Below are 17114 nucleotides of genomic sequence, written 5' to 3' on the forward strand. Positions count from 1 at the left end.
GAATTGCCTAATAAATACAAATACAAATACAAATACAAAAATTCTCGGCTATGTTTTGTATGTCGGGATTGATTCTGGGTAGGTAAGAGTATTATAACTTGTTACAGTATCCAGATCGATGTTGAGCTAGAGTGACTCGCGTTTTCCTAGGGAGTGTGCCTTCCGCTTTTGCAAGTTTAGGGTATTGTTCTTTCGAGTACAGTATTCACCGGGCAATTCCTGGCATAGAGGTCCGACGCCTGTTTGTGGAGTTCACTGAGGACCTGCTTTTGTTTTTTGGCTTCATACGGCTGTGTTCTCAGGTGCCGTATTTCCTCATAATGCATACGGAAATGACTTCTTAAGCCCCTGTGCGGTGTTGGCTCATCAATCAGATATCTATTGGGATTCCCAGGTTTCTGGGTATTCATCTAATAATCTAATCTAATCTTCCAGTGAGAAGTGTTTAGGCTTGGCGACCATATCGGGGATCGCATAGCATGCAATCGGCTGGCCAATTGCTTTGTAAAAGGTAATGAGCGTTTCTTTATCTTTTCCTCAAGTACTGCCAGCAAGAGATTACGGCACTGGATTTTCGGTACAATTGCGGCTGCATGCTCACCAAAATATAGATCCTAATCAAACGTCACACCCAAGATTTTGGGCTCTCGAACCCCATAAATTGCTTTTGGTTTTTTTTTTTTTTTTGGAATTTACAACTTTGGCGTTGTGGGGGTTAGAATATACCCGCGGTAGGTATGCCTGTCGTAAGAGGCGACTAAAATACCAGATTCAAGGGGTTGTGTAGCGCAACCTTTTCAGGTTGTCAGCGCCATATATAGCTTCTCCAAACCCAATTGTCAACCTCACCTATCCATGGCGAATCATTAACAGCCGCGGCTCTGGCGACCCCGAACTCCTCATGGATCTAGGGAGTGGGAGGGCGGTATGGCCTAGGAAGTCTCAAGTGGTCATAACAAATCGGTCCCGTGATGGTCGGGCTTGGTACCGGAACGTACCGGATCTGCATCCGGCAAAGGACGATCAACTCGATAACACTCCCCAAGGCCTTCGGGGAGTGTCCTTATCGCTACAACAACAACACCAACACCAATAACACTAACAACAACAACGACAACAACACTAACAACACCAACAACAACACTAACAACACCAACAACACTAACAACACCAACAACAACAACAACACTAACAACACCAACAACAACAACAACAAAACAAAAACAACAACAAAAACAACAACAAAAACAACAACACCAACAACAACAACAACACCAACAACAACAACAACAACAACAACACCAACAACACCAACACTAACAACACCAACAACAACAACAACAACACCAACAACAACAACACCAAAAACAACAACACCAACAACAACAACACCAACAACAACAACACCAACAACAATAACACCAACAACAATAACACCAACAATAACACCAACAACAACACCAACAACAACACCAACAACAACACCAACAACAACACCAACAACAACACCAACAACAACACCAACAACAACAACACCAACAACAACACCAACAACAACAACAACAACCATCATCATCATCGATCACTCCTCAAAACCTTCGGGGAATGCATTATCGCTACAACGGTGGCCCACCGAAATTTCATTTCTGTTGAAATATATTAAAAAAAAACACGAAGAAAAAGAAAATGACCCGGAGACCATCCGAAAACCATAGTTTTGTTTTTTTTTTTGCACAGTACACCTTTCTGCGTTGACGGCCGCGATTTGTAAAAATATCCCTGGTTGGGTCCAACACCGGTTTGGGGATCAAAATTATAAACGGGCAGAATACCTCTCTGCATAAGTTTGTACAAAAATCTGGTAAAATACAACAACCACATGAAAATTCGAACAGAATATTTTCTAATAACTTTTGACAGAAATAAAGTTCGTAATTTTCACTTTTGGAGGTTGAAACGGGTCTAAAAAATTTTTTGTGCATTATATGCCTACTAGTGCCCTCTATAAAAAATAAATAAAACTTAAACATTTTCTTGATCCAGAATATATGTATATAAATCAGAAAGGTAGTTTTTATTATGATACAACTACAGATGATTGAAACCGCGACGCGTACGTCAACGATTGCAACTTTGACAACGCGACCGCAACATTCCATTGATAGACACAGCAACGACAGCGAGAACGGGACTATATCGAATACGAACAAATGCATACAATACAAAAAAAAAAAAAAACGAGCGAGTCAGCAAGCGACAAAAGTAGGAAATATTACGAACAAGGAAAATTTCTAAAGTACATATTTCTATTTAACTTTTTTTAGTTTTTAAAGATTTTATTTTCATTTGATTTTTTTATTAAAATAAGGCTTTATTATATGCAATACTTTTCTTATGGAAACACACCTTTTTAGCTTTCAGTCCCTTTTTTGGATTTTCTTTCACAACCCCAAATCTTGAATAATCACTTCAAAAGTGCGATAAGCACAAAAATTTAACACTTTTCTATTATATGTACATTTACACAGCTTACTTAGTCATTTATGCGAATATAAACCCAGCTAATAAAGGAATTTCTAGATATTTTCACAATCAAGTTCCTCTAGTAAAAGTTAAAAATCACGTCATGGCTGCCACGTCCAAGCAACAATGAATCGTACAATTCCCACGGCGGACCACTTTACTCGCTCTGTTTCAATAAAATACTCGCTTATTTTTACCAAATGCATTGTTGCTCATAGCGGGATATTGTGACATATGGAACAACTCATGACCCCCAACGCAAATGACAATATAGCGTTTATGAAAAATTGCAACTAGCTGTCAGCTATAGATTTTTCTTGAATACAATTTGTTGACGCAAATTGGTTGAATATTAAAGGTCGTGACACAAAGCCGTGTTTTTTTAACACGCGTATACGCGTAGCGGCAGTGGTTAAACAACTAGCTACAGCTACAGGGTGTACCGAAAAGCGGAGACACAACCCTCTGTTGTATTTCTGTGTATAACATATAGCTGAATCAGTTGTGATAGATAGTGGACGCGCATAGAATACATGGAATTAGTACAGAGGGTGAAACATGGACACATATTTCAGTTACATCTGAGTATAATGCGTATTGAAATTTAGTAGTACTAATTTTATGCGTAGCAATTTCAGAGGTGTATTTAAAGTTTGTCGCTTAGCAGTCCATATAAAGTTTAGGCGTAAACGTTAATAGACGTGAAAAAAAAGACATCTAATGGCATTCCAATAACATCGCCACAATCAACCAAGATGTTGCGTTTGTAAATATGAAAGAACTTCAGACTTGGCAATTGAAGTTTATTTCGCCTTGCCCATTCACACAAAAAATTTCGAACAAACATTATCCCTATACAAAAAAGATACTTGCTAACATGTTTTATGTCGTATTCATTTGTTATATTAGAGTTTTTACTTGCGAAAAATGTTAGAAAATTTACCAACCAGTGGGAAAAATAATTTCACTTGCAAAGGGTGTCAACACCCTTAACCAAAACAAATGTCACATTCATCTTCTTATGCTTTGCTTGTAACAAAATTTGGGAGATGGCTACTTTTCAATATCAGATGGCGCCAGTGTCGCTCATTCTACCGTTTTCCATAAAAATGCGCGCAATCTACTCATAATCCATAAGTTTGTGTTAAACTTATCTATATGAAAAAGTGCTTATGTGTCGGGGCTTTAAGAAACCGCAATGAAGTACATCAAGTATTAAATATATGTACGTACTTAGCAATAAGTACGGGTAGGGGTATACTATGCATGGCAGAACAATTGGAAAATTGGAACACTGCAAGATGTATTGGTATGTATACGGTTACACAAATGAGTACCTGACACGTTAAATGGAATGTAAATTAGTGCAAAAGAGGCAACATTAGCGTTTCATAAACTATTTCTACCCTATGAGATTGAGTTATGGAACCACATCCCTATGCATATATAGAACACCTTTTGAAATGGAGTATTCCGGCTCAGTAATAGGGTTGGTATTAGATATTCGGCGCTTTCAGCGAATAGAGCTGTTGATCAATCATTGAGTGATAACTTTCTGAATGCACAGTTGAGAATTTTTGATCCACTCAACGGTTTGATGCATGGCAGTTGAATACAGACTTTTCTCTTGATAATATAGCACAGTACGAAAAATAATTTTAGATGTTCTTTTCTTTAAAATTTAAGTATAATTAGTTCATTTATTTGGCTCAACTCGCCGCTTATGGAACAAAGTTTCCGTCAATTGCAAGATAGAAACTTTGTACTCTGAACGGCGAGTTGGACCAACTGCCAAATGAAATAATTATCTTCTAATTTTAAAGAAAAAAAATTAAAATTATTTTTTACCCCTCAGTATAATATTAAGAGGACGATTTTATTCCTAACATGCCAACCTAATAAAACCGCACTGTGTTTTTTTAGCGCACGCAAACAACCGGCGTTTTTTGCCCTAACCCAAATAAGCATGCAAGCGCGGCCACAGTGGTGTGATGGTAGCGTGCTCCGCCTATCACACCGTATGCCCTGGGTTCGCACCCCGTGCAAAGCAACATCAAAATTTTAGAAATAAGGTTTTTCAATTAGAAGACAATTTTTCTAAGCGGGGTCGCCCCTCGGCAGTGTTTGGCAAGCGCTCCAGGTTATTTCTGCCATGAAAAGCTCTCAGTGGAAACTCATCTGCCTTGCAGATGCCGTTCGGAGTCGGCATAAAACATGTAGGCCCCGTCCGGCCAATTTGTAGGGAAAATCAAGAGCACGGCGCAAATTGGAAGAGAAGCTCGGCCTTAGATCTCTTCGGAGGTTATCGCGCCTTACATTTATTTATTTATTATTTTTATACAAATAAGCATGCTTTGCGACAATGTAAAGCATGTGTAAACGTCAAATCTAAATGTCACGCAGAAAAAAAAATTGGAAATCGAGTTAGGTTTTCACGCAGCAAATTCAATTTGGGTTGCTATCATACAAGTTGTATGTGCATGAGACATTTTTGACAGAAAATGACTTGCGTGCGTTTATATTAGGTTGGCATGTAACCGACACTATAAAATGTCAAACTATCAAATAAGCGAATAACCATGTTGAATGTAGCGAAAAAAATTTATAAAAATTTAGCGAAAAAATGTACGTAAAATCCCAAACGTGGAGTGGATCAAAAATACTAACGGTGCGTTCAGAAAGTTATCACTCATCGATTGATGTACACTTTTATTCATGAAAAAGTAGCCAGCTTCCAACTTTCGTTGCAAGCACAGCCTAAGAAGAAATCGACATAGGCTTTGGCTAAGGGTGCTTTAACTCTTTGCAAGTGAAATTATTTATCCCACTTGTTGGTACTTTCCTAAAATTTTTCACAGTTAAAAACTGCAATTTAACAAATGAATAGAATATAAAATATGTTAGCAAGTATTTTTCTTGTATTGTGAGAATGTATATAACAGTGTTTCGCGTAATTTTTTTTTGTGAATGGGCAAGGCGAAATAAACTTCAATGGCCAAGTCTGAAGTTCCTTTATATCATGGCGGAACGACACAAGGAGGCAGCATTACATTTATTTTATTTATTAACAATCGACCCTCAAATAGACTTTTACCAGAATTACCAACGAATCTAGCAAAATACAACATCCACATGAAGATTACAACCGAATTTGGCTTATATCCTTTGACAAAAATAAAAATTTAAATTTTCGCTTAGAATTCTAAAAGCGGAGATCGAAACGCGTCTTTGGTACTTTTCTTCCTTTTTCACTGAGGTTAAAATTCACAACTCTGCCCACAACATTTGGCACACTTTCATTACACATATAATTTTCAATTTACTTATGTATATGGAAATCTTACCACAAAAATTGCTCAGTCAATAAAATGTAGCAGACCAATGACATTTCATAGGAGATATTTTAGGCGAGGCATCAAGAAAAGTGATGGATCTAAGGGACAACACATTACATGGACTTATAAGAAAAAACTTTTGTTTTAGTATCCAGATATTTCGATCGGTTATCACACTTTTCGTGATAGATTTTTTCACTAGTTGAGCTAAGAAAATTTTTCTTAAATGCACCTGTGCCTCTAAGAAATTTTGTAGGGCTTTCCACTGATGGAGCCATTACTATGGCCGTCGAATCAATATTTGAAAAACTAAATAAAATAATACTAATTGGTTTTATGTTTGGTAACACTTTCAAAATTTTTTACAAAGAAATCCTATGTAAAAATTGCAGGAGTATTGTGGAGTTACGGCATGCCGATACTTGAAAATTAGGTAGCTTGGCATAAGAAATATTTTAACTGTAAGTAAGGCAGGAATACTTCTTGAAAGCGGTAACTTTCTAAATTAATAACGAATCGCGATTGAACAAATTTACTTTCATATTGAGATTTTGAAGCAAATGTAATAAGGATTTGATTTCGAAAGAAGTGCTTTGTGTTTTATTCTCGTAGGTACAGAAAGAACCCCATAAACTTCAGTAACAACACTGTTAACTAATTTCTAGTACATACTTAAATGTAATCAGGTTCTGTTGTTGTTGTTGTTGTTGTAGCGATAAGGTTGCTCCCCGAAGACTTTGGGGAGTGTTATCGGTGTGATGGTCCTTTGCCGGATACAGATCCGGTACGCTCCGGTACCACAGCACCATTAAGGTGCTAGCCCGACCATCTCGGGAACGATTTATGTGGCCACATTAGACCTTCAGGCCATCCCCTCCCTCCCCACCACCAAGTTCCATGAGGAGCTTGTGGTCGCCAGAGCCTCGTCTGTTAGTGAAACAGGATTCGCCCCAGATAGGTGAGGTTGACATTTGGGTTTGGAGAAGCTATATATTGCGCTGGCAACCTGAAGGGTTGCGCTACACACCCCTTGAATCTGGTATTTTAGTCGCCTCTTACGACAGGCATACCTACCGCGGGTATATTCTGACCCCCTTACCCGCTGGGGGAGTAATCAGGTTCTGTTATTGCATAATTGAAACTTTTAAGAAGTTTGATTTCTAATCTGAAGCCTGGGGCGAGATTTAGTAAATATGAGTTTTTAAAAAATCACACTTACTAAATCTAGGCTTTGTATGAAATTTCAACGTTCAGGGGGAAAAGTAAGCATCATTTATGACTTACTGAGTTTGCTCATAGCTCGGCTACACCAAAACGCAAATTTTTGAGCCTTTTCTTACTAAAACCTAACTGCGCTATACATTTTATTTCTTTCAAATTAACAACATAATGCTGGAACTAAGAGCTTTGTCAGCAAACCTACATTCAAAACGTATAGCTAGTGATGGCATAGACTAATCCTAGAAAATTGAAAATATAATAACTAAAAGTAGTGTTTTTGTTTGTGCAGCTTGAATTAAGTCTCCTAATTGCTACGTTTATTAAAATTTTGCATAGGAAACCATGGAAACATCCTGAAATTATATATTTAACAACGACTAAGACACTTTTGTGAATTGTTTGTATCACCAAAGAGAATAAATATAATAAGAGACGTACCTCGTTAATTTGTATGTTTTCGTTATGGTAGTCGTAGGTTTTTTTGGGCGAGATGTGCATAATGTCTTCTATACATTTTCGTAAGGTATTTGGGTTTATTTTTCCCGACTGTATTTAATTAATTCTCTTTCCAAAAATCACATTTGCATAAGGTGCCTACACGGCATGGATAAATGCGAGACAATTGAAAATGTCCCTCTTGGAAAACATTAGGCTTCGATTTTTTTAATTTCCAGCGATTTACTCGCCCCTCGTAGCAGACTGGTGGCTCTTATTATATTTATCCTCTTTAGTATCACAATCAAATAAAACAAAAATTGTGTCCTTTTTTCTGAGATTTTGTCCTTTTTTCGATTAATTTTGGTCCCAAATGAAAACATGGTGTGGCAGCCGTGGGTAGTGCATCGTCTTGTAAAACGTTTTCAGTTTTCACATATAAAACATTTGTTAGAAAGGGATAAATGCACATTCATATAAAAACATGATGTGTTTTCTGAACTTGTTTGAGTGCTAAAAGCAGACGTGAAAATGCTATATGCAATCTAACAAAATGATCATTTCGCAATCTATTTTACTAGGAAGTATACACAACACATTCTTTATAATAAAATCCCACATTTTTACAAAATTGGCGGCATAGTTGCTTCAAAACATGAAAACCCATGTACATATAATGAAACGCGGGCCATAAGAAAGAATGAAACAAGACAATTGCTGCGACAGTAGCAGCCGATTTCCAGCGCACTCATAAAAGTTAGCGTCGACGTCGCCGTGAATGACCACAAAACATTTTTCGCTATTCTCTGATGAAATTAAGACTTTGAAAACATGTACTCACCCTGATAAGTATCATCGTTATCATCCTCTGACGCCATATTAAGATTATTCTAAAATTTTAAGGAAAATGTTCACAAAAAACTAGTAAATTTTTAATAATTCAGCACAGCGAAATAAAGCACGTCAGAATCCACTCACAAAGCCGCTTTGGCAATATCGTGCTGCCACTGTGTATGAAAAATGCCAGGGTTGTGTTATGAAAAGTACATTAAAGATTGCCATGGTAGATTGCAAGTTGACGTGGTAAATGGAAATATTTATGTGAAGGACAACGGCAAACTGGGGGCAAACCAATCAAGAGTTATCGATCATCTCTAGCTATCGGCAAGAACCTTCTTTTGGCCACGATTTTCAACGTTTACAGGAATTTTCATTGCATAAAAAGAGTTACTCCAGCTTTTGGTAAATAACACTAAAACATTATTCAGAACAAATTAATTGCGAATTATGTCCTATTATACGCGTAAGGAAATCGATGAATTGCACACTGACATCGTAACATTGACCAAGGGGTATGCACATAGTGCCGAGGAGGAGCGAGTTATAAGCACTATTGAGAATTGTTTACACAATGGATACGACCGTCGACGTATCGCGGAAAAGTTGGAAAAATATTTGGATGCGAAACAAAGCTCAAGGTTGGCTGACAAAATACAGGACAAACTCGATGACTATCGACGCAGGGTTAAAAAACGTAATGCTACAGATGATGCGGGAGCAGACGAAAAGCCAAAAAAATCAAGATTTGATAAAGAAGACAGCAAAACGAATAGTGTCTCTACACCATTTTCAGCAGCAGCTGCATCCCCAGCAATTACACCATCCGCTGCAGCCGCAGCAGCTGGTTTGAATTCTACACAAATTAAACTAATGATGGTGAATGCACAACGTGAGATAGAAGAAAGAAAACGTGCCTTGATTAATTTAAAAGCTAAGGATCCTATCCTTGCGTCTGTGCCACAAATTGGATTACCTGTTGCATTAGCTACACAAGCATTAGCAAAAAAACCTGTGCCAGAAGATGCTGAGAAGGCTAAGAAGATAGCAGAATTGCAAGCACAAATACGTGCAAAGTTATCTAATTTGGTACAACCTGCTAATCAAGTACCAGATCGACCAAAACCCTTAATTTTGGACGAAGATGGGCGTACCATTGACAAGAGTGGTCGAACAGTTAGTATACCTACTGTAACACCAACATTAAAAGCTAATATACGAGCTAAAAAACGTGAAGTATTCAACAGAAGTCAAGTGCACACAGAGCGACATGCACAGCAAGAAGATACGGTTAAATTCTTTGACGATCGTATCGCACAGAAACCTATGGTACGCACTAAACGTTCATTACGCTTTCACGAACCAGGAAAGTTTCAACAGTTAGCTGAACGTATGCGTATGAAGGCACAATTAGAAAAATTACAAAATGAAATTTCACAAATTGCACGCAAGACAGGCATTAGTTCGGCAACAAAATTGGCGCTTATCGCACCTAAACAAGACACACCCGACGATGTGCCAGCTATGGAATGGTGGGATTCTGTAATACTAACACAGGACTTGAACACTTTAGATGCTGCGGGAAAAATTAGTATACGGCAATCGGCAATTACTAATCTAATTGAACATCCAACACAAATGAAGCCGCCAAGTAAGTGATTTCTTTCAATTGCTATGCTTGGTTTATTTTATAGAAGTTTGAAGGATGGACACGGCAAATGTCGACCCTATTGTACATCCACTTCGATTGCATTACGTTACCGACTGTCTTACACCCAAAAGTACTAGATGTGACGTTCGATCAGGATCTACATTTTGGTGAGCATGCAGCCGCAATTGTGCCTAAAATCTTCAAATCTTTTGCCGGCAGCACTTGGGGTAAAGACAAAGAGATGCTCACTGCCACATCAACAACAACAACAACAAAGAGATGCTCATTTCTCGGTCACCAAGCCTAAAAGTTGCTCACTGGAAGAATATACAGTCCTGCCAAAATACTGCTCTCAGAACCGCTACGGGATGTCTTCTTATGTACCGAGAACACCACCTACATGACGAGGCAATAATACTCCACATTAGGAAGAGAAATCAAATGCTGAGCAACACTTTTCTGTTGAATACCCAGAAACCTGGGCATCCCAACATCTGATTGAAGAGGCCACACCTCCAAGGTGCTTAAGAAGTACTCTCCGCAAGCATTATGAGAAAATACGGCACCTGAGAACAAGTCTGTATGAAGTAAAAACACAAATAGGTCCTCAGTGATATCCCCAAAAAGGCGTCGCACCCCTATGCCAGAAATTACCCAGCAAAACCCAGTTCTTAAAGATAAATACCCAGAACTCGCAGAAGAGGAGAACACTCTCCCTAGGGAGACGAGCGTCCCACTAGTTCAACTTGGATCTGGATACTGTAACAGGTTAAACTCCTACCTATTCAGAATGAACCCAACATAACACATCTCATTAATTGCAATGTGGAACCAATGCTCAACACCCCCTCTCTCTGGGATTCAAGGGGTTGTGTAGCGCAATATATAGCTTCTCCAACCTAATTTTCAACCTCACCTTCGAGCGGCGAATCCCGTTTCACTAACAGACGAGGCTCTGGCGACCCCAAGCTCCTCATGGAACTTGGGGGGTGGGGAGGGAGGGATGGCCTGAAGGTTTAATGTGGCCATATAAATCGTTCCCGAGATGGTCGGGCCAGCACCTTAATGGTGCTGTGTTACCGGAGCGTATCGGACCTGTATCCGACAAAGGACCATCACATCGATAACACTCCCCAAAGCCTTCGGGGAGTAACCTAATCGCTACAACAACAACAACAACAACCCCCTCTCTCTGGTCCCCCCTGCTGAAACTGCAAGTTTCCTTGGATTCCCGTTAAAAGATTTCGGAGAGTGTTATCGATGTTGATGTTCATTTGCGGGATATAGTTCCGGTAACAAGCACCATTGAGGTACAAGCTCGACCATCACGGAAACTATTTAATGCACACATTGAACCTTCTAGGTGATTTCTCCCTCCACCCCTAGTTACCTGGAACTTGGAGTCGCCAGAGCCTTGGCTGCTAAAAAAAACAGGATTCGCTGCGGGTAGGTGAGGTTGACAGTTGCATTGGAGAAGCTATAATTCGCTGGCAACCCCTTGAAGGGGTTCCGCTAAACAACCTCTTGAATGATTTGCGTATTTTACTCGTCTCTCACGACAGCCGTTCCTACCGCGGATATACTCTAAAGCCCCTTAACCCGCTGGACATGTCAGTCATAAGAGGCAACTAAAATTTTAGACCTGAAGATTCGAGGGCCAACACCTGCCCATACGATAGTATATCCGGTACGTTCCATAAGCACCAATAAGGTATTATCCCGACCATCTCGGAAACGATTTAGTATATACACCTAGATCCATGAGGAAATTGGGATCGCCAGGGCCTCGGCTGCTAAAGAAACAGGATTTGCAATGGGTAGGTGAGGTCGACAATTGGGTTGGAGAAGCTATAAACTGCACTAGCAACATCTTAAAAGTTTTGCGCTACACAACCCCTTTAATCAATTTGTTATTTTAGTAGCCTCTCACGACAGGCATGCCTGCCGCGGGTATATTCTAAGCCCCTTAACCCACTGGACATAACTGTCGTGGAGCAACTAAAATCTTCAGACCTGAAGATTCGAAAGCCAGAACCTGTTGATGCCGGACCATTTATAAAAAAAATTATTTTATATAATTAGGTAATCTGCAAACTTTTTTTATTTTACAGATGAACCCCTCAAACCAGTTTTCTTGCCAGTTTTTCTCACCAAAAAGGAACGCAAGAAGCTACGGCGTCAGAATCGCAGAGAAGCCTGGAAGGAAGAACAGGAAAAGATACGTCTAGGTTTAGTTGGACCACCCGAGCCCAAATTACGTATTTCGAATTTGATGCGTGTATTAGGCACAGAAGCTGTGCAAGACCCAACTAAAATTGAAGCGCATGTACGGGAACAAATGGCTAAGCGTCAAAAGGCACATGAGGATGCCAACAATGCACGCAAATTGACAGCAGAACAAAAAAGTGAAAAGAAAATACGCAAAATCAAAGAAGACACTTCTTGTGGCGTCAATATCAGTGTATATCGTATACGTGATTTGCAGGATAATGCAAGCAAAAAGTTTAAAGTTGAAACAAATGCCAAACAATTGCATATGACTGGTATAGTTGTATTATTTCGTGATTGTTGCGTTGTCGTGGTGGAAGGTGGTCCCAAACAACAGAAAAAATATCGCCGTCTTATGCAACATCGTATCAAGTGGGAAGAAGATATTGTGAAAGGACCCGATGGTCAGGAAATGCCTAATACCTGTGCACTGGTATGGGAAGGCACTAGTCAACGGCGTAATTTCGGAGAAATTAAATTCAAAGTTTTCACAATGGAGAAAATGGCTCGAGAATTCTTCCAGAAACATCAAGTAGAACATTATTGGGATTTGGCGTATTCAGGTGCTGTATTGGAAGCCTCCACCGACTCTTAAAAATGTTTTATACTTAAGTTTTGAATATACGAGTTGAGGACCAAATCACGTTGTTTAAAATTCGACCAAATTATTTAGTTAGTTGCCTACAAAATAACTTATATTAAATAACAAAAAGATTTTAAATATAAAACCAGTTTATTAAACTTACTAATAAAATGTTTATTAACTCTCCTGTCCCTCAACATCATCTGATGCAGCAATTGCTTCTTCAAATAATTCTCTTGTAACTTTCTCCGTTTCTACTAGTTGTTGGACCTTTTTATATAATACATAACGTACTGTATCCAATATGCGCTCATTGATTGTTAATGTGTGCTCAGTGAGTAATTTAAGCGTATCTGCCTTTAAATAACCCTTTTGAAAACATTCAGTTATCTGGTCGACTGCAGCCAAACTTGCTGTGACAACTATACCATGTTCTTCGTCACTTTCAGGATCATTTATTGTTGACACCAATTGTTCAATTAAAGCTAAAACAATGCTAGAATGATTAATTTTATATATACGATGCATTATAATCAGGAACCGATACAAAACTTATCTTAAAACTTTATATACCAATTTCACACACAAACTTAATGGAATCAGAATTTACTTTAATGAAATAACTATTTTTCCATTTGACACAGGGCCACTTGCTTCATTAACGAACATCTGTTAGCAGCCCTAAAAATGTATTATGCTTTTTAAAAAAAATAGTTTAAATGGATAAGAGCCGTTTCCTTTCAAAAATGTGCCTATTTAAAAAAAAAAAAAGTAATATTATCTTTAGCTGGAAAAATTAATATTTGGATTTTTTGGTGTTTTTCTATTTAATCATGGTAACTATAGACACATTCAGTCTATGTGAGGTTATTATTGACCGGCCGATTCAAACTTACCTAACTGGGCAAAGCAACATCAAACATTCAGAAGTGTTTCACTTAGAAACAAGTTTTTCTTTGCGGTAGTCGCCAGTCGACAGTGATTTGCCAATGCCCTGAATATCTTTTTAGTGAAACTTCATATGCCTAGCAAATGCCGCTCGGAGTCGGCGTGTAGGTCGTTGCAGGAAAAACTAAAAGGGATCATGACGCGAATTGGAAGAGGCCTGAATCTTGGAGGTAAATTGCGCAAAGTATTTTTTTATTTTCCATAAATGTTACGGTCCCTGATTCGAATTTCTAACGCATTAACATCCTTTTACATACCATTTGGGTTGACAAATTCTACATCTTTGTATTTGCAAATTGTTGAAGCAGTAATTAGATCATAAGTAGCAATACCAGCATCTACCAAAGCTGCTCCACAGCAATTAATTGCTGTACTCAGCGCACAACCATCATCATCCAACACAATTACTTTAATTTCTAATTGAAAATAAGGAAATTCATGTCGACAAATAACAGGTTCCAGAGCTTTTTTTAAAGCCAGTGCCATAGATGTTTCTTTTCTTGGTATACATGCTGGATCCGTAACAGCGAATGGCGCGTATTTTAATGTACACATCACTACACCTAGCGTACCACTTAAAATAACGGACAGTAGTTATAATTATTAATTGAATTAAAGTTTAAACAATCATTTGGAATATACTTACATTTTCTTTGTTTGCTTACTCAACTCCCGTGGTGGTTCAATCGATACCATTACTTTGGTATTGCCGTACTCCATATAAGCGGAACCTTTTACAGTTGCTAGCGCTCCCACTTTTAGAACTATAATAAAATTCATGAAGAAAACAAGGTATTCATTTTTACAATTAAAAATATATATACATATTGGTCTTTCTTCCAACTTCAACTCCGGCTTATCAAGTTTGGCAAATAATACATCGGGATTTTCACTTTTGATATATAAAGAATATGGCACTGACTGTTCAGGGTACATAAATCTTCGACTCTGAGATGGTGGCGGCATGCTGTCTTATGGGTATAACCAAGTTTATTAGGGAAAAGGCAAATATAAACAAATTTGATTTGAAAAGGTGAGCCGAATGCGGAAAATTGTTGATGGCACTATTGAATGTATATCGATTCGTTAATATCGATAGTGTGGTTTGCAGCACAAATCACACACAGAACATTGCACATTCACGAGTTCATTTCGCTTCACAAGGCCGTCGGTTCTATGTACCGGAGAGACTCGGGATTTTTCCCGATCAAGGACTGCCATTTCAGTATAACCCCATTTAATTTGTTGCGTTCCTCCCACAAATTGTCATCCCAGCAGCTCCTTGCAGCGGGACTGTTCCATATTCTCTTGCTCCGGGAAGGTATCGAACACAATCCGGGTCCGTCTCCTGACCCCGGTCCTGAGAAAATATTTTGCTGCATCTGCCGGGAAAGAATCTTTTTAGGACGGTGATGTCAGTGTGTCTCGTGTAAGGGATGGTTGCATCGGACAGGTTGTTCTGGGCTAGACCCCAAAACCAGACGTCCACGTAACTTCTATAAATTTTTTGTGGCTCCTTGCTGTTCACGCCCTAGGACGTCCCGTAGTCTACGCCATAGCGCCCCGCCACCTTCCAGCAGTCCCGCTGCTCAGCAAGGCACAACAAGTACCCGCTGTTGCTCGGGCCACATGGCGCCACCAACTCACACGGAGGCTCCCACTCATACGTACAATCTCCGTAGTAGAGTCGGAAGCAATGCCGAGCATCATCCTCTGCCCCGTCTCCTCCCCCTCTTTTCCGGAAGCAATTGTGTAGGTCAGGGAAACAGACTCTTAGTCCCTACCTCCCTTTGCTCCGTTTTCCAGCACAGAATATATACGTTTGCGACATCCGCCCAATACAGCCCCTGCCATGGACGGTGCCACTTTCCTAGATGTGCTGTTCTCCGCGACGGCAACCCCCCGACGGGTTTCATTGCGCCATGTTGCCAGGTCGCATACCCAAATACACCGGGTACCACAATGCTTACCCAAGGACGTCTAGTCCCAGGGCCACAACAGCAATTGTTAACTGGGAAGATCACGCAGATAGTCGACTTCATGAAGCGGCACAACATCCGAATTGCTTCGATTCAAGAGACTAACCTCACAGCAAGATCTGCATTGCAGACCTGTTCTGGGTATAATGTCCACAGAAAAGATCGCGAGAGCGGAAATGGAGGCGGCCTCGCGTTTATCATACACCACACTGTGCAATATCATATATTTGATCCCGAGATCGCCCGCAGGGACAGTGTCTTAGAACGTCAAGGATTATCTGTCCGGTCGGGCGATGCAAATCTAGAAATCATCAACATCTAAATCCCTCCTTTCACCTGTTGCCCCAGTGGATACCGCCCTGATATAAGCGGCGTACTCACTGGAAACAATCGCATTAGTTTAGACAAGGTGCACACAAGGCTACGCGTATTAGACGCTGCAAGCGAAATTTGTAAGCTTTGATGCCGAACACATGTATTTGTATGGAGAGCTGCATACGAGGCGTCAGCTGCATGAAAGCGATAAAGCATGAAATTTTCAGCATGGCTTCAGAAAACTCCATAGCACCACCACCGCGCTAAATGCCACCAGCACCCAGATAAATTGCGGTTTAAATCAAAACCCCCACCATAGAACAGTACTCGTATCGCTAGACCTATCAAAAGCTTTTGATACGGTCAACCATGGCACGTTACTGCAAGACCTGGAAGGGTCTACCCTTCCCCCATGTCTTAAAAGGTGGACCGCAAATTATCTGGGTGGTCGGCAGGCATCGGTGCAATTTAGAAATAAAACATCAAAACCAAGAAGAATTAAACAGGGGGTGCCACAGGGTGGTGTCCTATCCCCACTTTTGTTTAATTTCTACATATCTAAGCTATCTTCGCCACCAGAAGGAGTTACTATCGTTTCCTACACCGATGACTGCACAATAATGGCCACAGGCCTGAACTTTGCAATAGAATAAACGGCTACCTCCCTGATCTCCAGTTTTTTCGCCTTGCGAAACCTCGCATTATCACCGACTAAATCCTTCGCGACCTTATTTACAACATGGACGTCCCAAATGTCGACCATTTTGAAAATCCACGTCGATGGCACTACGCTACCGACTGTCCTACACCCCAAACTCTTGGGTGTGACGTTTGATCAGGATCTACATTTTGGTGAGAACGCAGCCGCAATTGTTCCAAAAATCCTGAGCCGTAATAAAATCCTCAAATCCCTTGCTGGCAGTACTTGGGGAAAAGACAAAGAAACGCCAATTACCACATACAAAGCAATTGGCCAGCCGTTTGCGTGCTACGCGTCCCCTATATGGTCGCCAAGCCGA

The 17114-nt window shown here is 39.8% G+C and overlaps 3 protein-coding genes across 13 annotated transcripts in view; 1 reads left to right on the plus strand and 2 right to left on the minus strand.

The window, feature by feature from the left end:
* Mi-2 (chromodomain-helicase-DNA-binding protein Mi-2 homolog) overlaps positions 1-8514 on the minus strand; it is a 116782-nt gene extending 108268 nt beyond the window's left edge. For 5 of the 11 annotated variants that reach the window (XM_067788844.1, XM_067788840.1, XM_067788843.1 and 2 more), the window contains exon 1: positions 2407-2656. Coding sequence is in view for 3 of the 11 variants with exons in the window: in XM_067788842.1 (XP_067644943.1) it covers positions 8356-8392 (37 nt within the window). In the remaining 8 variants the exon portion in view is untranslated. Of the gene's footprint in view, positions 1-2406; positions 2685-8355 lie in introns of those variants that run through there. The other 6 variants (XM_067788834.1, XM_067788833.1, XM_067788841.1 and 3 more) reach the window with 4 other exon arrangements.
* Positions 8515-8519: 5 nt separating this feature from the next.
* On the plus strand, positions 8520-13024 carry Prp3 (pre-mRNA processing factor 3). The gene is made up of 2 exons (XM_067788845.1): positions 8520-10002; positions 12114-13024. Exons 1-2 carry the CDS (start codon positions 8802-8804, stop codon positions 12863-12865), a joined length of 1953 nt encoding a protein of 650 aa, XP_067644946.1. The 5' UTR covers positions 8520-8801; the 3' UTR covers positions 12866-13024.
* Positions 12869-14853, minus strand: Mtr3 (exosome complex exonuclease Mtr3). Its single transcript, XM_067788846.1, has 5 exons — positions 14626-14853; positions 14448-14565; positions 14059-14375; positions 13017-13338; positions 12869-12951 (listed from the first exon to the last, which is right to left on the minus strand). Exons 1-4 carry the CDS (start codon positions 14765-14767, stop codon positions 13031-13033), a joined length of 885 nt encoding a protein of 294 aa, XP_067644947.1. The 5' UTR covers positions 14768-14853; the 3' UTR covers positions 12869-12951; positions 13017-13030.
* Between the last annotated feature and the right edge of the window lie 2261 nt (positions 14854-17114).

The sequence above is a fragment of the Eurosta solidaginis genome, chromosome 5 (assembly GCF_040869045.1).
Source record: "Eurosta solidaginis isolate ZX-2024a chromosome 5, ASM4086904v1, whole genome shotgun sequence".
NCBI classification, from domain to species: Eukaryota; Metazoa; Arthropoda; class Insecta; order Diptera; family Tephritidae; genus Eurosta; species Eurosta solidaginis.

Coding starts and splice junctions, on each gene's coding strand:
- Prp3 (XM_067788845.1), top strand. CDS start 8,802: ATGTCCTATTATACGCGTAAGGAAATCGATGAATTGCACACTGACATC. Junction 10,003..12,113: donor AACACAAATGAAGCCGCCAA/GTAAGTGATTTC, acceptor TTTATTTTACAG/ATGAACCCCTCAAACCAGTT.
- Mtr3 (XM_067788846.1), bottom strand. CDS start 14,767: ATGCCGCCACCATCTCAGAGTCGAAGATTTATGTACCCTGAACAGTCA. Junction 14,566..14,625: donor GTTGGAAGAAAGACCAATAT/GTATATATATTT, acceptor ATTTTATTATAG/TTCTAAAAGTGGGAGCGCTA. Junction 13,339..14,058: donor AGAATTTGTCAACCCAAATG/GTATGTAAAAGG, acceptor GCATTGTTTTAG/CTTTAATTGAACAATTGGTG.